The following is a 22,832-nucleotide window of genomic DNA, read 5'->3' as shown; positions in this document are numbered from 1 at the left end:
GAGGGAGATGGGGAAGGGGTGGGTGGGTAAGGGGAGCAAGAGAAAGGGAGAGAGAAAGTGAGGTGAAACCAGAGAGAGAGAGAGAGAGAAAGCGAGAGGGGAGGGCAAGGAACGAAGGAAGCCAGTTGGACAGACATGGACAACTAGGGAAAGAGGAAAAGAGAGGGAAGAGGAAGTAGGGTGCATCCCATGGCCTCCGCTGAGGGTAGTCACCCCAATGGGCTCTCAGGGGACGGAGGGCTGTTCCCCGTGTTACACAACACATTCTTGTTCTCATCCGGCTCAAAGGACCGTTCCCCCACAGCCGGGGAAACGTTAGGGTAGGGTTTTTAACATCCCAAGTTAGTTGACTGTAAATCTCTCTGGATAAGAGGATCTGCTAAATGACATGAGTTTAATGTCACATGAAACATAGTAACTACAATGTACATTAAAACAACTATTTTGTGGTGGGGTCTTTGAAGGTTGCCATGCAAAGATCAAAGGTCAAGGGTCAAGATTCTGGTCTTGGGCCGGACATTAGTTCTGGAATGGTGGGATTAAAACTGCCCCAGATTAATCTCTGCTGGGGGACAGACAGGGAGAGAGAAACACATGGGGAAAGAGAAAAGGACAGAGAGAAACAGAGACAGAGAGACAAAAAGAGAGAGGAAGAGAGATAGAAAAAGATAAATACAAAGACGGAGAAAGAGAGAGACCGAAAGAGAGCGTGAGACGGAGGCAAAGAGCGAAAGCCTCCTCACTAATCTGTCATCTGCCCCCTACCCTTGTCAGATGCCCACTAGTATTGATGTTGTCGCACCAACTGGGCTAGGCACAACAAGCTACTCCCCACTTACAGCCATCCAGAACAGCCTATGATCCAAGATCATAAGACTTGGACACTGTCAAATGTGGAAGTACAACACACCTTCAATCAAAACAAATACATACACAATCAGGTTGTACTGTAATATCCTTTCATATATTTTTGAAAAATGATTAGTTGTTAGTTACAAACACTATCAATAGATTTGATTTACTTTCTTCGCTGCCCAGCCAAACCTCTTTTTTCCTCCCCTCACATCTTGTCGGTCTCTCACTCACTTTCTCTCCTCTTTCTCTTTCACTGTGCAGTGTATGGAGGTAGCGCCACGGTTGAGTTTGGCCCAGTGTGAGCATTTTGTGTGCACATGGCAGCCATATGTAGACATTTCTACAGCACTGCAGAAGCCAACAGAGACCTGAATTCCACTGCATCTATCCTATTGCCATCAGCACTCATTTCAAATGTCACCCGCGTTGTCCCCAAACAACCTTACACTTTGGCTCTTTTGCCAGGAATCTCAAGAGGCATTTCACCTAACCACACTGGCATCACAACAAACCAGCACACCACAGACAAGCATACACATATGCAACGCGAGCACGCACACTTACACACCCCCCACAGCATTTACAGAATTACAGAGAGAGCCCATTTTCAATTATCCAAATGTGAGAGCAATTCTGTTTTGATGATTAAATGTTATTACCCAAGATGGAATTGCCAGAAAAACAAAATGTACTGTCACCACTCCACCCAGAGTCAAATTTTCACACGTGGCATATAAATCATTGGCGTGTGCGTGCTGTGAAAACGACACTGGGAAGAAACCATTTAAGTCAATTAATGGAAGCTAAACATTCTGTATCAGGAAATGCTGTGGCCTGCCCTAAATGGCTATTGTGATGAGTGGTATCCATTAACTTCTCTGATGTGGTCTCCATTATACTTGTCCAAATCAATTGCAATTGTTCCCAGGTTCTTTTGGATTTGTTTGAGAGTTAGCGAACGGCACGGAAGGATCGAGAGGTTAGACCGAGAAGGTTGTAAAGAACCAAGAGGCACAAAGCCCAATATGCTGTGGTCTTGACGTAAGAATGACATCAGTTAGCGAAATATGACACAATGTCCTATGCCTGTACTTCATGGTATCTGTGGACCAATCGGTGATGGTGTATGAAGATCAACATGGTTGAATCAATAAATGTATTTCTTGCAGTGTTTTACTCAGCTGGCACTACAAAATGTTGAGTGGCATGAGTGTACATATCCGAAAGGACTTAAGGCAATATGACACCGACTCTCAGTATCTCTAATAAAACAGGTGTCGGCCCCACTTTATTTCGATAGTCCCATATCTGTTGACAAGCAACTGCTTGCCATGGTTACAGTTAGGTTTAGAATAAGGGTTAAGATAAGGTTTAAGTTTAGGATAAGTGTTAAGGTTAGGGCTAGGGTTATAGGATAGTTAGTTGAAATGTTGTTGACAGTTACTGAACATCTACAAATGATCTATTTGGGACTATCCAAATAAAGTGTTACTGGGGTGCCAAAACATTTTAGAACTAAATCTATATAGTGACTTCTCTGGGAGACACCATTTGTGGAGTTCCAGGCCCCCTGAAAAACATAGAGATGGTTTGCTCCGCTGTTTGGCCCAGATATGTCACTCCTACTCCAAACTCCACCAAAGCTTAGTTCTCTTTGTGAAAAAAGGAGCTGCATTTCATAATAATAATCCCTCACTCCCGGTGACATGGAAACACACTCAGTTATGTTTTTCATTACATTTTCCCCCACTACTTTCTCCCTACTGTGTTGTGCTAAACTTCAGCTCAACATGACCTCAGTTTTGGTGTAAATTCCTACAGGCAGATGATCAGATGACCAGATATCCAATTGACTAGATGTCTGGTGAACAAGTAAAAAATGTCAGCAATTTGATTGCAGGATCAAACCAGGTATCCAGATAACTATACCAGTAGGTAAGACCATTTAAGCAGATGCCCATACAGACGACCTGTCAACCAGTTGGCCATACATCAAGACCAGTTGAGCTAACCATTTGTCTAAAAATTGGTTGACTCAAAATTTGATTAACAAGACTATTGAGTGATTCGATGTGAAACCCAGACCAAAAAAAGATTTGGGGGATTTTCACGCACATTTAATCCATAGAATGGTCCTTTGGAGGAAGGCTTGTTGAAATATACTTTAAAAATATATAAACGCAACATGTAAAGTGCTGGTCCCATGTTTCATAAGCTGAAATAAATGATTCCCGAAATTCTCCATACGCACAAAAAACATCACTCTCAAATTTGGCGCACAAATTTGTTTTCATCCCTGATAGTGAGCATTTCTCCTTTGCCAAGATAATCCATCCACCTGAGAGGTGTGGAATATCAACACTGATTAAACAGCATGATCATTACACAGGTGAACATTGTGATGGGGACAATAAAAGGCCATTCTAAAATGTGCAGTTTTGTCACACAACACAATGCCACACGTCTCAAGTTGAGGGAGCATGCAATTGGCATGCTGAATGCAGGATTGTCCAACAAAGCTGTTGGCAGATAATTGAATGTTAATTTCTCTACCATAAGCCACCTCCAACATTGTTTTAGAGAATTTGTCAGTACGTCCAACCAGCCTCACAACCGCAGACGATGTGTAATCACACCAAACCAGGACCTCCATATCCGGCTTCTCCACCTGCTGGATTGCCTGAGACCAGCCACCCGGACAGCTGATGAAACTGAGGAGTATTTATGTCTGTCATAAAGCCCTTTTGTGGGGAAAAACTAATGTTGATTGGCTGGGCCTGGATCCCCAGTGGGTGGGATCCAATTACAATCTTGTCTCATCGCTGCAACTCCCCAACGGGGAGGCGAAAGTCGAGAGGCGAAAGTCGAGTCATGGGTTCTCCAAAACATGACCCGCCAAACCATGCATCTTTTTTTTTCTTGAAACACCGTACATCTAGCAACCTGGTCAGCGTGCACTGCGCCCAGCCCGCCACAGGAGTCGCTAGTGCGCGATGAGACAAGGATATCCCTGCCGGCCAAACCTTCCCTAACCCGGACGATGCTAGGCCAATTGTGCGCCACCCCATGGGCCTCTCGGTCGCGGCCGGCTGCGACAGAGCCTGGGCTCGATCCCAGAGTCTCTGGTGGCACAGCTAGCACTGTGAGGCAGTGCCTTAGACCACTGTGCCACCCGGGAGCCCCAAACCACACTTCTTAACACCTGCCCGCTTAACCCGGAAGCCACCATTACCATTCAACTGATGACTGAAGTCAGGCTGCAGGGGCCCGGCCACCACAAGGAGTCGCTAGAGCGCGATGAGTGCCACCAGCCAAACCCTTCTCTAACCCGGACGACGCTGGGCGAATTGGGCGCCACCCTTCGGGATTCCTGGTCACGGCCAGTTGTGGGATCGTAGTGACGCAGCGGTCTAAGGCACTGCATAACAGTGCTAGAGGCATTACTACAGACCCTGGTTCGATTCCAGGCTGTATCACAACCGGCTGTGATTGGGAGTCCCATAGGGCGGCACACAATTGGCCCAGCGTCATCCGGCTTAGGGTTTGGCCAGGGTAGGCCATCATTGTAAATAAAAATGTGTTCTTAACTGATAAATAAATATTTTTAAAAGATGGCTGGAATGGTAGGAAAGTTTGCATGCTTCATCCCATTTCTCCCATCATCTGATTTCTCCCTCCACAAGCCTCCACTGGTGTATATAGTGTAGTATAGGCTTGCACAACGCTCTTCCTGGAGCCCTAGGATTTCAGGCCAACCCAAATTTTTTAGCACATCTGATTCTACTTATCAGCTGCTCACCAAGACCTTGATCACGTTCCCCTGCTCAGACGTTGCATGCATCAACCAAATGGTTGCATGTCATCAGCTGTGCAGTCGGCCTCCAGATTGCTATAATATATGATGTGGTTAGTTGATTCGTATAATAGCTGGAACAGAATACCTGGAAAGGAGTCAAACGTGTTTGATACCGTTCCATTTATTCCATTCCAGGCATTACAATGAGCCCGTCCTCCTAAAGCTCCTCCCAACAGCCGCCACTGTATGTAAAATACCTATCCAGGCATTGTAAGATCTGGTATGCATCAGCAACGTCTGAGCAGGGAAACACAACCTTTAACTAGCTGAATCAGGTATGTTAGGTTAGGGTTGGACTCCAGGAAGAGGGTTGGGCAGCCCTGCTGTTGTTGATGATGGAAATATGTTTTTCTCCCCAACTCACCACCAGTTCAGAGAAACGTGCGTGTAGTTCCTCGGCCGGGGGCATGGGGGCACTGAACTCCAGCAACTGCAGGGGCACGCTGTCCTTCAGGTTGATCTCCAGGGGCTCGCTGCTGCCAAAGCAGCACAGGAACCCCAGGGCGGGGCGCGTCCGCTTCCGCGGGGGCATCGTGGACCACTGGATAGTAGGGGACGAGAGGGGTAAGGGGGAGGGGAGTAAAGGGGTGGTGAGGCTGCTATCTAGGGGGCATGATCTGAAAGACAAGAGAGAAAGAGAGGTAAGGCTAGAATTAGGGCTAAACAACCCAAGAGGGTGGCTTGTCATGGTAACATTGTGTTGAGAACTTCACAGCCTGAAATACGCAAAGATATAGTCTTGTACAATCACATAACCTCCTAAGGAGTAAAAAAAACAAAAAAAAAACAGGCATAATAATATATGGATACTGTGAATCAATATTACAGCCTCATCTGCAATCATGTTGATAGCCATATCCTCTTCCCTGACTCACCTTTTATATTTTCTTTCCAATTTGTTGTACTGGTATATAAATGGGACACAAGGTTTGCCAGATCTTCCCCCAACAATATTCCTAGGTAAGCAGGTTACAGTAAGTTGCCATAAATCCGTGAATGAAGGGCCAGCGAGAAAGTAAAAAAGTGAAGAAGGCTTCCCTTCCAGAAAACCCTCTCACTGAGCCAAGAATGATGATGCGTTTCTTTCTATAAAACCACACTGAACCCCTCACCCATGTCCACTCAAGGGGCCAGACTTTTTTCCCCACCTTCTCTCTCTCTATCCATCCCTCCATGTCGCGCAGGGGGTATAAGGGAAGGGATGGGCCACAGCGGCCTGAGATGCGGTCTGCAGGGACTGGCACCCATCTCCTCTCTGTGCATTCGCACAGGCCCCATCTGGCCTTCTTCGACCACCTACAATGAGGCCTCTGTCTGTGTGGGGCGAGGGCGCAGGCAGTGGCACTAAAAGCTGGCCGTACCATGTTTGCTCCTTCACTCAAGCAGCACAAAAAAAGATGGGGATGGGGGAGGACAAGACGGGTAAAGGACTCTGTGACAGAGTCCAAAATAAGGGCAGATTTTTCAATGAGACTAGGCGACGGGAGGACTTCCGAGCTGCAGAGATTAGAAAAGGATATAGGTGGTCGGTTGCGTATGAATGCTTACTCCCATACCGGTGTTGTACATGTAGGCACAGACGCACGCACAGATGTATTTATAATCATTCACAAAGCATAATAATCTATAAGCATTTGTAAGACATAACATTGGCCCACTATTCCCGTTACTTTTAACCAGATGCCAAGTCTCATGCATCTCTTGCAGGTTCCCTAAGCTTTTTCTCAACGTAGGAGTGAGTTTCCAGTGCACTCTCTAAAAATATATGGTAGCCAACGCACTGTAAATTCTTTATGAATATGCTCCTTTCTCAACAGAGTCTGAGGGGGGAAAAAGCTACAACAAAAAAAACCTTGGTTCCTGTAGTTCTCTCTCTTATTTGTTTTTCAACCTCCGACACCTGCTCTCTCTTTATAAGCAAATTAAGAAACATTACAATAGTTACTGAAACAGAAGCACGTTATATAGGTGGTCAGGCACTCAGGAAGAATCAAATGTTTTCCATAGAGTCCATGCAAATGATAGGGTAATCAACAGAATGTAGTTTGCCAATGAGAAATAACAGACTTGCTCTGACCCTCCTAAGTAAAAAAAAATATTTGTGTGTGTATATGTGTGGCTGTGCTCAATGTGTCTTTGTAGGTTTGCAAGCCAGTACGTCAATGTATACTGGTTTACACATTATACAGTATGTGCGAGTTTGACATTGCATCTGTGTGTTTGTGGATGTGTCTGTGTTTGTACAGGCACACACACGGCACAGACAAAAAAACAGACAAACAGACAAGCCGTAAACATTCGCAGGGGAGGTGTGACATTCCAATGCTATCAATGAATGGAAAACACCTGGTAGTAGCATTTGGCTAGCGATGTCTTAATGTTACTCAGGTGTTTACATCAGCTTTGCGGTCAGATTCCACGGTAACAGAATTGAGCTGAGACTGATTTTTGAACTTAAAAGACCATTGACTTCAAAGTTGAACAAACCATACAACTCCACACACAAGGACTACTTTTAACCATTTACACTGAACATGTTACAAAAACACATTTACTGAAAGAACTGTGTAGACGCTAGGTTTAGTAACAGAATTTCTATAAAATCATTTTTGTGTGACCACATTTTCTTAAAACTCAGCTGTGACATGACAGAATGACTTTGCAAAAAATATTTTGGTTATTGTGTGAAGGGGATTTACACATGGTAACGGAATTGCTGTAATGGAATTTCATCATGGGTTCCTGATCTGTACTACACAGAAATGTATAATTATGGATATGAATATAATTCTCTTCATGGTGATGCATCCTAAAATAGGTACAAAGATATATATATATATATATACATACAGTGCCTTGCGAAAGTATTCGGCCCATTTGAACTTTGCGACCTTTTGCCACATTTCAGGCTTCAAACAAAGATATAAAACTATTTTTTTGTGAAGAATCAACAACAAGTGGGACACAATCATGAAGTGGAACGACATTTATTGGATATTTCAAACTTTTTTAACAAATCAAAAACTGAAAAATTGGGCGTGCAAAATTATTCAGCCCCCTTAAGTTAATACTTTGTAGCGCCACCTTTGGCTGCGATTACAGCTGTAAGTCGCTTGGGGTATGTCTCTATCAGTTTTGCACATCGAGAGACTGAAATGTTTTCCCATTCCTCCTTGCAAAACAGCTCGAGCTCAGTGAGGTTGGATGGAGAGCATTTGTGAACAGCAGTTTTCAGTTCTTTCCACAGATTCTCGATTGGATTCAGGTCTGGACTTTGACTTGGCCATTCTAAAACCTGAATATGTTTATTTTTGAACCATTCCATTGTAGATGTTGCTTTATGTTTTGGATCATTGTCTTGTTGGAAGACAAATCTCCGTCCCAGTCTCAGGTCTTTTGCAGACTCCATCAGGTTTTCTTCCAGAATGGTCCTGTATTTGGCTCCATCCATCTTCCCATCAATTTTAACCATCTTCCCTGTCCCTGCTGAAGAAAAGCAGGCCCAAACCATGATGCTGCCACCACCATGTTTGACAGTGGGGATGTTGTGTTCAGGGTGATGAGCTGTGTTGCTTTAACGCCAAACATAACGTTTTGCATTGTTGCCAAAAAGTTCAATTTTGGTTTCATCTGACCAGAGCACCTTCTTCCACATGTTTGGTGTGTCTCCCAGGTGGCTTGTGGCAAACATTAAACAACACTTTTTATGGATATCTTTAAGAAATGGCTTTCTTCTTGCCACTCTTCCATAAAGGCCAGATTTGTGCAATATACGACTGATTGTTGTCCTATGGACAGAGTCTCCCACCTCAGCTGTAGATCTCTGCAGTTCATCCAGAGTGATCATGGGTCTCTTTGCTGCATCTCTGATCAGTCTTCTCCTTGTATGAGCTGAAAGTTTAGAGGGACGGCAAGGTCTTGGTAGATTTGCAGTGGTCTGATACTCCTTCCATTTCAATATTATCGCTTGCACAGTGCTCCTTGGGATGTTTAAAGCTTGGGAAATCTTTTTGTATCCAAATCCGGCTTTAAACTTCTTCACAACCGTATCTCGGACCTGCCTGGTGTGTTTCTTGTTCTTCATGATGCTCTCTGCGCTTTTAACGGACCTCTGAGACTATCACAGTGCAGGTGCATTTATACGGAGACTTGATTACACACAGGTGGATTGTATTAATCATCATTAGTCATTTAGGTCAACATTGGATCATTCAGAGATCCTCACTGAACTTCTGGAGAGAGTTTGCTGCACTGAAAGTAAAGGGGCTGAATAATTTTGCACGCCCAATTTTTCAGTTTTTGATTTGTTAAAAAAGTTTGAAATATCCAATAAATGTCGTTCCACTTCATGATTGTGTCCCACTTGTTGTTGATTCTTCACAAAAAATACAGTTTTATATCTTTATGTTTGAAGCCTGAAATGTGGCAAAAGGTCGCAAAGTTCAAGGGGGCCGAATACTTTCGCAAGGCACTGTATGTGCAGGTGCGTGTGTCATGAACGAGTATGAAAGAAGAAATTATAAGCATGAGTGTGTGTGTGCGGTGTGCGCGTGTGTGTGTGTGTGTGTGTGGTTGCATGAAAGAGTGTATGAAAGCAGAAAAAGTGTGTGTCCATGTGTGAGCACGTGTCTGTTGAGAATGTACACTGAGTATATGAAACATTAAGAACACTTGCTCTTTCCATGACATAGACTGATCTAGTGAATCCAGGTGAAAGCTATGATCCCTTACTGATGACACTTGTTAAATCCACTTCAACGGGTTAGATGAAGAGGAGGAGACAGGTCAAAGAAGGATTTTAAGCTTTTAGACAATTGAGACATGAATTGTGTGATGTTCAGAGGGTGAATGGGCAAGACAAAATATCTAAGTACCTTTGAATGGGGTATGGTAGTTTTATTTTATTTCACCTTTATTTAACCAGGTAGGCTAGTTGAGAACAAGTTCTCATTTACAACTGCGACCTGGCCAAGAATAAAGCAAAGCAGTTCGACACATACAACACAGAATTACAGGTAAGATAAGGGAGGCAAGGCAATAAATAGGCCATGGTGGCGAAGTAATTACAATATACCAATTAAACACGAGTGATTGATGTACAGAAGATTAATGTGCAAGTAGAAATACTGGGGTGCAAGTAGAAATACTGGGGTGCAAAGGAGCAAGATAAATAAATAAATGCAGTATAGGGATGAGGTAGTTGGACGGGCTATATTACAGATGGGCTATGTACAGGTGCAGTGATCTGTGAGTTGCTCTGACAGCTGGTGCTTAAAGCTAGTGAGGGAGATAGGAGTCTCCAGCTTCAGTGATTTTTGCAGTTCGTTCCAGTCATTGGCAGCAGAGAACTGGAAGGAAAGGCGGGAATTGGCTTTGGGGGTGACTATTGAGATATACCTGCTGGAGCACGTGCTACGGGTGGGTGCTGCTATGGTGACCAGTGAGCTGAGATAAGGCGGGGCTTTACCTAGCAGAAACTTGAAGATGACCTGGAGCCAGTGGGTTTGGCGACGAGTATGAAGCGAGGACCAGCCAACGAGAGTGTACAGGTCGCAATGGTGGGTGGTATATGGGGCTTCGGTGACAAAACGGATGGCACTGTGATAGACTGCATCCAATTTATTGAGTAGAGTGTTGGAGGCTATTTTGTAATTTACTTCACCAAAGTCGAGGATCAGTAGGATGGTCAGTTTTACAAGGGTATGTTTGGCAGCATGAGTGAAGGATGCTTTGATGCGAAAAAGCAGATTCTAGATTAAAATTTGGATTGGAGATGCTTAATGTGAATCTGGAGGGAGAGTTTACAGTCTAACCAGACACCTAGGTATTTGTAGTTGTCCACATATATTAGTTGTCCGCACATGTAGTTGTCCACGTAATAGGTGCCAGATGCACCGGTTTGTGTCAAGAACTGCAACGCTGCTGGGTTTTTCACGCTCAACAGTTTCCTGTGTGTAACAAGATGGGTCCACCACCCATAGGACATCCAGCCAACTTGAAAACGGTGGGAAGCAATGGAGTCAACATGGGCCAGCATCCCTGTGGAACGCTTTCGACACCTTGGAGAGTCCCGACAAATTAAGTCTGTTCTGAGGGCAAAAGGGGTGGGGGTGTGCAACTCAATATTAGGATGGTGTTCCTAATGTTTGGTATACTCAGTGTATTAGCATATGAGTGTGAGTGTGTGTGTGTGTGTATTTGCATGAACAAGTGTATGAAAGCAGAAAGTATGTGTGCATATGGGTGTGTGAGTGTAAGCACATGATCAAGTGTATGAAAGGAGAAATTATAAGCACATGAGTGTATGTATACTATATCTCCAGCCTCCTAGAGAGGACCACGTGTGGCCAGTCTTCACTCAGCAACAGTCCCCCTGGCTCTCTTCCAACCATGCCCAGGAAAAGTAGGCCAAGACATCCACTCACATGCACTTGTACGCTCTTTCCCCAGCTGTGTGTGTGTGTGTGTGTGTTTGTGAGGGGGAGTAGGTAGGGGGATAGAGATGATAGAGTTAGAGATGTAGAAAGAGAGAGAGCGAGAGAGAGTGAGAGTGTCTGTGTTTATATCCCCAATAGCTGCTCATCCTTCTATATGATCAGTTTCTGCTTCCAAATAATTCACTCTTTTATTTTCTGTTTCATCTCTCTTCCTCTTCTCTCCCTCCCCTCCTCCTTCTACTGTTACATCTTTCTTAAGGGGTTAGAATTGTAACTCCCCCGCCATTACCCTCTTCTAACAATAACTTGTGTATTTTTTTGACCTCCCTTCTCTTTCTTGTATTGTCGGATTTGTCTGTTTCCCCATTTCAGGCACTCTCTGTCTCTTCTTCTCATTCTCTGTCAGTCTTCCCTCAACTTATTCTTCTTCAAATACTGTAATTTATTTACATACTACTCTTTTCTTTTCCTCTCACTGATCGTAACCAATGGCAATCCCACTTCTCTCTCTACATCTCCTTTTGCTTTTTTTTCCCATTTCCTTTTTGTTTCTGTCTCGTGCAGTCATTCCTTTCCACTCCTCCTCTCTGGTTTCTCATCTCGCTCTCCGTCCCCATCCCCCTCCCATTTTGTGTCAGTGAGCTGTCAATCCACCTAGGCTCACACAGACTCCACATTACCACAACTCCACATTAAGCCAACTCTCAGTCGAAATGCTCCTAGATTCCAGGTTTACAAAAACAAAACAAACCTCATTGAAAAGTTCATCAACACACAATCTACACCGTTGGCTCAGTGAGCTAAAGGGAGGATCTTGAGAACCCCCCGCCTTTCCGTCATCATTTGCTCCAGGTAGAAATCGCATGAAACCATCTCGCTCACATTCTGTTTCACTGACAAGTGTAGTAAAAGGAAACGTGAATACAGCAGTCAGTCTGCTTGACCATACTACCAAAAATGATAAACTGACCCTAGAGCAGGGTCTGTGGTCCCGTGTGTCTCAGCTGGTAGAGCATGGCGCTTGCAACACCAAAGTTGTGGGATCCATTCCCATGGGAGACCAGTAAAAAAATGTTTACACACACACACACACACACACACACTACTGTAAGTCGCTCTGAATAAGAGCACCTGCTAAATGACTCAAATGTAAATGTCTAGCGATGGCTTTATACAACTTGTCTAAATCCAGCCCACGTGATGGCAGTCTAGCTCAGAAACAAGGGGAGAGTATGAGCAAGCCTGCCTGCACACCTTTGTCTTTCCCTACATGCGTGTGTGTCACTCACGGCAACACAATATTCTCTAGAGTGCGACTCACAGGGGATCATATTTACAATGCCTTCAGAAAGTATTCATACCCTTTGACTTTTTGCACATGTTTTTGTGTTACAGCTTGAATGCTAAATGGATTCAATACTTGTTTTTACCCATCTACACGCAATACCCCATAATGACAAATTGAAAATATGTTTTTAGAAATCTACAGATACACCAGTGGAGGCTCCTCAGAAAAAGAAGGGGAGGACCATCCTCCTTAGTGAAATTTCATAAAAATTCAAACAGTGAAAAACACACAAAAAAGTTGTTTTGCAATGAAGGTCTATAGTAACTTCAACAGCACTCTCTGGGGTAGAGCCATAGTGTAGCCGGAGGACAGCTAGCTACCGTTTTCCTCTGGCATTGACTTCAATACAAAAACCTAGGAGGCTCGTAGGCCTCACCCCCTTTCATAGACCTACATGTTAATTATGACCACTTCCGGAGGATGACCTCCAACCAATCAGAAGCTTTGCAGTATGAAAAGCTTTGCAGAAAACTGACGTTTTCGATCCAATCATAGGATTAGGATCGGAGAATGAACATACTGTAGCGTGTTATATTTACAGCTACGTCCCCTGTTCCCTGATTAAGAGGGGATGACAACTCCACTCCACTACCATTGTCAACTCTCTCCTGACATGAAATGAAGCCACGTCACATGTGCCCCCTCGTCCATTGGCACATTGAATGTTTCCTCTCCAAGCACTGTGAGTACTCCTAGCAATTCTCTCTCATTAATGTATGTAAAGTCAATCACATACACAAACATAATCACATGATGTCCAACTGGCAAGTGTCTTCAGACATTTTTAACCTCTCCCTGTCCGAGTCTGGAATACAAACATGTTTGAAGCAGACCACCATTGTCTCTGTGCCCAAGAACACTAAGGTAACCTGCCTAAACGTCTATGAACCCGTAGCACTCCCGTCTGTAGCCATGAAGTGCCTTGAAAGTCTGGTCAGGGCTCACATCAACACCATCATTCCAGAAACCCTAGACCCACCCCAATTTGCATACCAAACCAACAGATCCACAGATGATGCAATCTCCAATGCACTCCACACTGCCCTTTCCCACCTGAACAAAAGGAACACCTATGTGAGAATGCTATTCATTGACTACAGCTCAGTGTTTAACACCATAGTGCCCTCAAAGCTTATCAATAAACTAAGGTCCCTTGGACTAAACACCTCTCTCTGCAACTGGATCCTGGACTTCCTGACGGGCCACCCCCAGGTGGTGAGGATAGGTAAAAACACATCCGCCACGATCATCGTCAACACAGGGGCACCTCAGGGGAGCGTACTCAGTCCCCTCCTGTACTCCCTGTTCACTCATGACTGCACGGCCAGGCATGACTCCAACACCATCATTACATTTGCCGATAACACAACAGTGGTAAGCCTGATCACCAACAACGACGAGACAGCCTACGGGGAGGTGGTCAGAGACCTGGCCGTGTTTTTTTATTTTTTTATTTCACCTTTATTTAACCAGGTAGGCTAGTTGAGAACAAGTTCTCATTTGCAACTGCGACCTGGCCAAGATAAGGCATAGCAGTGTGAACAGACAACACAGAGTTACACATGGAGTAAACAATTAACAAGTCAATAACACAGTAGAAAAAAGGGGAGTCTATATATACATTGTGTGCAAAAGGCATGAGAAGGTAGGCAAATAATTACAATTATGCAGATTAACACTGGAGTGATAAATGATCAGATGGTTATGTACAGGTAGAGATATTGGTGTGCAAAAGAGCAGAAAAATAAAAATAAATAAATAAAAACAGTATGGGGATGAGGTAGGTGAAAATGGGTGGGCTATTTACCAATAGACTATGTACAGCTGCAGCGATCGGTTAGCTGCTCAGATAGCAGATGTTTGAAGTTGGTGAGGGAGATAAAAGTCTCCAACTTCAGCGATTTTTGCAATTCGTTCCAGTCACAGGCAGCAGAGAACTGGAAGGAAAGGCAACCAAATGAGGTGTTGGCTTTAGGGATGATCAGTGAGATACACCTGCTGGAGCGCGTGCTACGGATGGGTGTTGCCATCGTAACCAGTGAACTGAGATAAGGCGGAGCTTTACCTAGCATGGACTTGTAGATGACCTGGAGCCAGTAGGTCTGGCGACGAATATGTAGCGAGGGCCAGCCGACTAGAGCATACAGGTCCCAGTGGTGGGTGGTATAAGGTGCTTTAGTAACAAAATGGATTGCACTGTGATAAACTGCATCCAGTTTGCTGAGTAGAGTATTGGAAGCTATTTTGTAGATGACATCGCCGAAGTCGAGGATCGGTAGGATAGTCAGTTTTACTAGGGTAAGTTTGGCGGCGTGAGTGAAGGAGGCTTTGTTGCGGAATAGAAAGCCGACTCTTGATTTGATTTTCGATTGGAGATGTTTGATATGGGTCTGGAAGGAGAGTTTAGAGTCTAGCCAGACACCTAGGTACTTATAGATGTCCACATATTCAAGGTCGGAACCATCCAGGGTGGTGATGCTGGTCAGGCGTGCGGGTGCAGGCAGCGAACGGTTGAAAAGCATGCATTTGGTTTTACTAGCGTTTAAGAGCAGTTGGAGGCCACGGAAGGAGTGCTGTATGGCATTGAAGCTCGTTTGGAGGTTAGATAGCACAGTGTCCAAGGACGGGCCGGAAGTATATAGAATGGTGTCGTCTGCGTAGAGGTGGATCAGGGAATCGCCCGCAGCATGAGAAACATCATTGATATATACAGAGAAAAGAGTCGGCCCGAGAATTGAACCCTGTGGCACCCCCATAGAGACTGCCAGAGGACCGGACAGCATGCCCTCCGATTTGACACACTGAACTCTGTCTGCAAAGTAATTGGTGAACCAGGCAAGGCAGTCATCCGAAAAACCGAGGCTACTGAGTCTGCCGATAAGAATACGGTGATTGACAGAGTCGAAAGCCTTGGCAAGGTCTATTAAGACGGCTGCACAGTACTGTCTTTTATCGATGGCGGTTATGATATCGTTTAGTACCTTGAGCGTGGCTGAGGTACACCCGTGACCGGCTCGGAAACCAGATTGCACAGCGGAGAAGGTACGGTGGGATTCAAGATGGTCAGTGACCTGTTTGTTGACTTGGCTTTCGAAGACCTTAGATAGGCAGGGCAGGATGGATATAGGTCTGTAACAGTTTGGGTCCAGGGTGTCGCCCCCTTTGAAGAGGGGGATGACTGCGGCAGCTTTCCAATCCTTGGGGATCTCAGACGATATGAAAGAGAGGTTGAACAGGCTGGTAATAGGGGTTGCGACAATGGCGGCGGATAGTTTCAGGAATAGAGGGTCCAGATTGTCCAGCCCAGCTGATTTGTACGGGTCCAGGTTTTGCAGCTCTTTCAGGACATCTGCTATCTGGATTTGGGTAAAGGAGAACCTGGAGAGGCTTGGGCGAGTAGCTGCGGGGGGGGGGAGCTGTTGTCCGAGGTTGGAGTAGCCAGGCGGAAGGCATGGCCAGCCGTTGAGAAATGCTTGTTGAAGTTTTCGATAATCATGGATTTATCGGTGGTGACCATGTTACCTAGTCTCAGTGCAGTGGGCAGCTGGGAGGAGGTGCTCTTGTTCTCCATGGACTTCACAGTGTCCCAGAACTTTTTGGAGTTGGAGCTACAGGATGCAAACTTCTGCCTGAAGAAGTTGGCTTTAGCTTTCCTGACTGACTGTGTGTATTGGTTCCTGACTTCCCTGAACAGTTGCATATCGCGGGGACTATTCGATGTTAGCGCAGTCCGCCACAGGATGTTTTTGTGCTGGTCGAGGGCAGTCAGGTCTGGAGTGAACCAGGGGCTATATCTGTTCTTAGTTCTGCATTTTTTGAACGGAGCATGCTTATCTAAAATGGTGAGGAAGTTACTTTTAAAGAAAGACCAGGCATCCTCAACTGACGGGATGAGGTCAATGTCCTTCCAGGATACCCGGGCCAGGTCGATTAGAAAGGCCTGCTCACAGAAGTGTTTTAGGGAGCGTTTGACAGTGATGAGGGGTGGTCGTTTGACTGCGGCTCCGTAGCGGATACAGGCAATGAGGCAGTGATCGCTGAGATCCTGGTTGTAGACAGCGGAGGTGTATTTGGAGGGCCAGTTGGTCAGGATGACGTCAATGAGGGTGCCCTTGTTTACAGAGTTAGGGTTGTACCTGGTGGGTTCCTTGATGATTTGAGTGAGATTGAGGGCATCTAGCTTAGATTGTAGGACTGCCGGGGTGTTAAGCATATCCCAGTTTAGGTCACCTAACAGAACAAACTCTGAAGCTAGATGGGGGGCGATCAATTCACAAATGGTGTCCAGGGCACAGCTGGGAGCTGAGGGGGGTCGGTAGCAGGCGGCAACAGTGAGAGACTTATTTCTGGAGAGAGTAATTTTCAAAATTAGTAGTTCGAACTGTTTGGGTATGGACCTGGAGAGTATGACATTACTTTGCAGGCTATCTCTGCAGTAGACTGCAACTCCTCCCCCTTTGGCAGTTCTATCTTGACGGAAGATGTTATAGTTGGGTATGGAAATCTCAGAATTTTTGGTGGCCTTCCTGAGCCAGGATTCAGACACGGCAAGGACATCAGGGTTAGCAGAGTGTGCTAGAGCAGTGAGTAAGACACACTTAGGGAGGAGGCTTCTGATGTTGACATGCATGAAACCAAGGCTTTTTCGATCACAGAAGTCAACAAATGAGGGTGCCTGGGGACATGCAGGGCCTGGGTTTACCTCCACATCACCCGCGGAACAGAGAAGGAGTAGTATGAGGGTGCGGCTGAAGGCTATCAAAACTGGTCGCCTAGGGCGTTGGGGACAGAGAATAAGAGGAGCAGGTTTCTGGGCATGGTAGAATATATTCAGGGCATAATGCGCAAACAGGGGTATGGTGGGGTGCGGGTACAGCGGAGGTAAGCCCAGGCACTGGGTGATGATGAGAGAGGTTGTATCTCTGGACATGCTGGTTGTAATGGGTGAGGTCACCGCATGTGTGGGGGGTGGGGCAAAGGAGGTATCAGGGGTATAAAGAGTGGAACTAGGGGCTCCATTGTAAACTAAAACAATGATAACTAACCTGCACAACAGTATACAAGGCATATTGACATTTGAGAGAGACATACAGCAAGGCATACAGTAATCACAGGTGTTGAATTGGGAGAGCTAGCTAAAACAGTAGGTGAGACAACAACAGCTAATCAGCTAGCACAACAACAGCAGGTAGAATGGCGATTGATTAGGCAGAGAGGGTCGGATTAACTACACACAGAGCCTAAGTGCGGCTGGGGCCGATAGATAAAACATAAACAAGCAGAATGGATTACCGTGAATTAATGGACAGTCCAGCATGCATCAGCTATGTAGCCAAGTGATCAGTGTCCAAGGGGCAGCGGTGGATGGGGCAGGGAAGCTGGACTGGCGAGTGTTATCCAGGTTAGAAAACTAACAATGACTAAATAGCTTGTAGCCAGTTAGCTGGTTAGCTTCTGAAGGTGTGGTGCCAGGATAACAACCTCTCCCTCAACGTGATCAAGACAAAGGACATAGCACACCTCATTCTCATCGACAGGGCTGCAGTGGAGCAAGTTGAGAGCGTCAAGTTCCTTGGTGTCCACATCACCAACAAACTAACATGGTCCAAGCACACCAAGATAGTTGTGAAGAGGGCACGACAAAACCTATTAAAGCTCAGGAGAAAATATTTGGCATGGGTCCTCAGATCCTCAAAAGGTTCTACAGCTGCACCGTCGAGTACTGGTTGCATCACTGCCTGGTATGGCAACTGCTCGGCCTCCGACCGCGAGGCACTACAGAGGGTAGTGAGAACGGCCCAGTACATCACTGGGGCCAAGCTTCCTGTCATCCAGGACCTCTATCCCAGGCGGTGTCAGAGGAAGGCCCTAAAAATTGTCAAAGACTCCAGCCACGCTAGTCATAGACTGTTCTCTCTGCTCCCGCACGGCAAGCAGTACCGGAGCGCCAAGTCTAGGTCCAAGAGGCTTCTAAACAGTTTCTACCCCCAAGCCATAAGACTCCTGAACATCTCATCAAATGGCTACTCAGACTATATGCAGTCCCCCCCCCAACACCCCCTCTTCTACACTGCTGGCTACTCTCCGTTGTCATCTATGCATAGTCACTTTAATAACTCTACCTACATGTACATACTACCTCAAATAACCAGTGCCCCCGCACATTGACTCTGTATCGGTACCCCCCTGTATATAGTCTCGCTATTGTTATTTACTGCTGCTCTTTAATTACATGTTACTTTTGTCTCTTATCTGTATTTTTAAACTGCATTGTTTGTTAGGGGCTCGTAATTAAGCATTTCACTGTAAGGTCTACACTTATTGTATTTGGCGCATGTGACTAATACAATTTGATTTCATTTGATTATAACAATGACTTACTCCTTGATTAGACTAACTCGTTCTTAGCTCTTTTGTCTAACTGTGTAGTGTGTTGTGTTATTGTTATTTGTCTTCCCAGTCAAGTCCTGCACTGAAGTCAAGCCTCTGAACACCTCAACTCAAGTCTCATACCCTCATTCAATCACTGTATTACCTGTATTCTTAGCGCTTCGCCTGTCTACCGGAAGTTGATGCTGTTGCTATGCAACCTCTTGATAGCCTGTTAGCATAACAGATTACTAGCTAGACATCTTATGACTTCGCGTGTGTTCGTAAATTCAATCTGGAGTGCCAGAGTGCCCTCTGGGTAAATTCAGAGCGTTTCGCTCAGTGTTCAGAGTGCATACTGGACCCTCTGGCCGAGAAGTAGGGATGATCTGAGTGTTCTGACCTCACAATGGCAGTCAATCACCCAAGCTAACTGGCTAACTTGCTAGCTACTTCCAGAAACAAATGAGAGAACACCTCACCCTGACCATTTTACTTTCCTTTTTTTTTTATTTCACTTTATTTAACCAGGTAGGCAAGTTGAGAACAAGTTAACTTTAACTACAATTACTTGCACTAGCAGAGCTGGTGAGGCTGTTTTCATGTTATCCAAAGTGTTGGTGACTAACAGTGAAGCTGGCAACAAATTAATTATGCTTTTTTGCCAACGTTTACTGACCCCGGTCACATTCAATGGGTGTTGAGTGTTCGTAAATTCATCAGTTATTCTGCCATTTTCTTCAAATATGAAAACATTGTGAAGCCACACCCATTTTCGGAAGAATTGCATTATGGGCCCTAAAAGCACAGAAATAGTGTCCACTGCTTGTATACTTCGTACTTTGGCGAAAGTAGTATGACATCCGGGAACTTTTGGCATACTAACTATATCCATATTATGACCAATAAGCATACTACATACACAGTTTAAATCACAAATAGTATGGTTAGTACAGCTAGTATGAGTATTCGAACACACCTCTAGTTAAGCTGCAGCTGGCACAGAACAGAGTGGCACGTCTTGCTCTTCATTGTAATCAGAGGGCTGATATAAACACTATGCATGCCAGTTTCTCTTGGCTGAGAGTTGAGGAGAGACTGACTACATCACTTCTTTTTATAAGAAACATTAATGTGTTGAAAATCCCAAATTGTTTACAGAGTCAACTTACACACAGCTCTGAAACACACTTACCCCACCAGACATGCCACCAGGAGTCTTTTCACAGTCCCCAAACCCAGAACAAATTCAAGAAAGCGTACAGTATTATATAGAGCCATTATTGCATGGAACATCTCATAGTGCTTAAATATACAGCAAACCTGGTTTTAAAAAACATATAAACACCTAACACACAACTCCTCTCTCCTATTTGACCTAGATAGTTTGTGTGCATGTATTGATATGTAGGCTACGTGTGCCTTTAAAAATAGGTCCATTCTGTATATTTTTCATCCTGAAAAACTCCCCAGTCCTTAACGATTACAAGCATACCCATAAAATGTTGTGTTGTGATTGAAGCTCTGGCATTTTCTGGTCTGGGAGTACTGGTTGAGGTTAAGGGAGGGAGATCGAGAGGGACACACACACTATTCTTTGGATGAAAATCATTACGTATTATTATTTGAACACACAGACACTTAATTACTACACAAAACTGATACTCCCACATTGCCTACAAAATACTGTGGGAGCAAGCTACGCAGCAACCGAGACACAACACCACCCCCTCCCCCCCTCCACTTTTGAAGACAACACACTCTCATTCATGTTTTTCTTTCCATCTATATGTCTTGTATTGTAAATGTTTTGTATGCTTTGGCAAAACATAGTGCCTGAATGTTGGGCCAATAAAGCAAGTTTGAATTGAAAAGAGAGGAGACAAAGAGAGCAAGAGAGACTGTCATGGTGAGACAGAAATGCTAGACACTTACCACACATTGTTCTAGCCCTGATAAAGAATGTCAGTCTACAGGTTGCACCGGGGCGAGGAGGGTACAGGTGGCTTAGTAACCAAAAATTGGTGGGGAGGGGGGCTGTGCCTTGCTGGCACATGCATGCCTATGTCAACAGATACAGACATAGATTATGGGGTTGGCATGAGGTTGGCATAGGGGCTGGGAATGCAGCGCTAATTAGCAGAACATGCTGGAGTGCACACACCGCTGATGTTGATGGTAAACAAATGGTATTTATTTGTCTGTATGGTATATGTTATGTATGAACTGTATGTATGTGTATATATACACAGTGTGTGTGTGTATATATGTGTGTATATGTGTGTATATATATATTATATATATTATTGTAATGTTTGGTTATGTGTCAATTAATCCCATAAAGGATGGGTTGCCAATTGGCGATTTGACAAGAAAATGTCATTCATTCAGTGCAGTATTCCCATGCCCCTAGTATTGTGTGTATGTAGTGTATGTGTCAGACCTGGGCAGAAAATATATGTATTTTGTAGTTTATTTGAAAATATCAACTTTTCAAGTACTTGGTGAAGTCGATATGTTTTAAGTGAGAATAGGAATTGGTCTGAAGCCAAAAAAGAAAGGAAATTCACATGAGCACCACAATGCCTATTCCACCCATGCTCTACCATGTCTGGGACATTTGGCAGGCAATTCCCCAGACAGACATGCCCTCTCAAATGTACCTACACCCCTTTTTACTGTCCGTCCGTCCAATGACTAATGGATAAACCCCCAATTCCTACCCTCTCTGGCTTGGAGACAAATCTCTGGTCATGAATGGGCCACTGGAAACATCTTCACCCTTGGGACCATGCAACCTTTGTGTTCCACCCACTGAGGTCACTATGGAGCCCCTTGGGAAATCCTAACCCTACACATCAGTCTTCCCTGTCAGGGTCAGAGGCCAATGTTGTGCAGCTAATCAGTTATGTTAGCGTCTAAGGTAATGCATTGGAGGCCAACGGTTACAGTCCTGGACATTTTGTACCGTGTGGAAAAGCAGTTGGTAGAGCAAGGTGCTTGCAACACTAGGGTTCTGGGTTTGATTCCAGCTGGGGCCACCGATACGAAAATGTACAGTGTGCATGCAATCACTTTGGATAAAAGTGTCTGCTAAATGGCATGTGGACATGGCTAGCAATGACGAGCTCACATTACTGTATGTATGCATCACTGGTTTCTCAGGGCAGGTTTCATCAAGAGGATGAAGGCAGGACAAGGGAGTTGACGTTTTGGTGAAATTGGAACTATCGCTGAGGGCGATTCCAGCATTATGGATGAGGCATTTGGACGCAAAACCTCTACCTTAATGTTTCATAGAATGGACAAAATATAAATGAAACATTTAATGTGTGTGTCTACAGTAGCCCTTGGGGGGAGTGTATGCCCAAAAAGGCAGACTTGTAAATATTGGCATGTGGAAGAAATAAAGCAAATTGGTCGAATAAAGCCTGCACTGAAACATGTACACCTAATGCTGGGCATACACTACAGGGATTTGCCACGTTTTTGCTGCCCCCGATACATTTTCATGATCAGGGTGAAATTCAATGAACTTGGTCTAGGATCAGTACATCGGGGGACTCGTGTAGTTTGAGTGGGTCAAAGACACCGACTATGGCTGTTCCGTTCTCTAGACCCCTTTTTCTGTCAGATATCTTGGTCATGCATCTTGTAGAATGAGCAGTGCCACAATGCGATTGGGAAAGGACTACTGCCAATAGCCAATGAGCACTCAGCGTTTGAGACCAAAACAATGATGGTGAAGAGGAAAGCAACGTGTGGAACTGAGGTTATGGAAGACAGACTGATGGAGCAGTGGAGAGAACACAGCTGACGTTTCAATATGAAATGTTTTATATTTACCTCCAGTTCCCTCTGTAAAATAGAAAGTCCATATTGTCCACTTATGCCAAACTGTCCACTTATGCCCATTTGCAGCTCCACGTTCTGCGCCTCCGTCTCTTTTTTTTAATGTTTCTGCCCA

General features: G+C 44.8%; 1 protein-coding gene across 4 annotated transcripts in view; it reads right to left on the bottom strand.

Annotated features, from left to right (window-relative positions):
• The window catches only part of daam2 (dishevelled associated activator of morphogenesis 2), a 234,287-nt gene that overhangs the window by 130,542 nt on the left and 80,913 nt on the right, over positions 1 to 22,832 (bottom strand). For all 4 annotated transcript variants that reach the window (XM_036963291.2, XM_036963290.2, XM_090221720.1 and 1 more), the window contains exon 2: positions 5,076 to 5,328. In XM_036963291.2, the coding sequence (XP_036819186.1) occupies positions 5,076 to 5,243 (168 nt within the window). In that variant the 5' untranslated portion in view covers positions 5,244 to 5,328. The remainder of the gene's footprint in view (positions 1 to 5,075; positions 5,329 to 22,832) is intronic.

The sequence above is a fragment of the Oncorhynchus mykiss genome, chromosome 26 (assembly GCF_057628025.1).
Source record: "Oncorhynchus mykiss isolate SJ-2025 chromosome 26, ASM5762802v1, whole genome shotgun sequence".
Taxonomy (NCBI): Eukaryota; Metazoa; Chordata; class Actinopteri; order Salmoniformes; family Salmonidae; genus Oncorhynchus; species Oncorhynchus mykiss.
The sequence above is the reverse complement of the archived record's forward strand: the minus strand, read 5'-3'. Positions and strand labels throughout refer to the sequence as shown.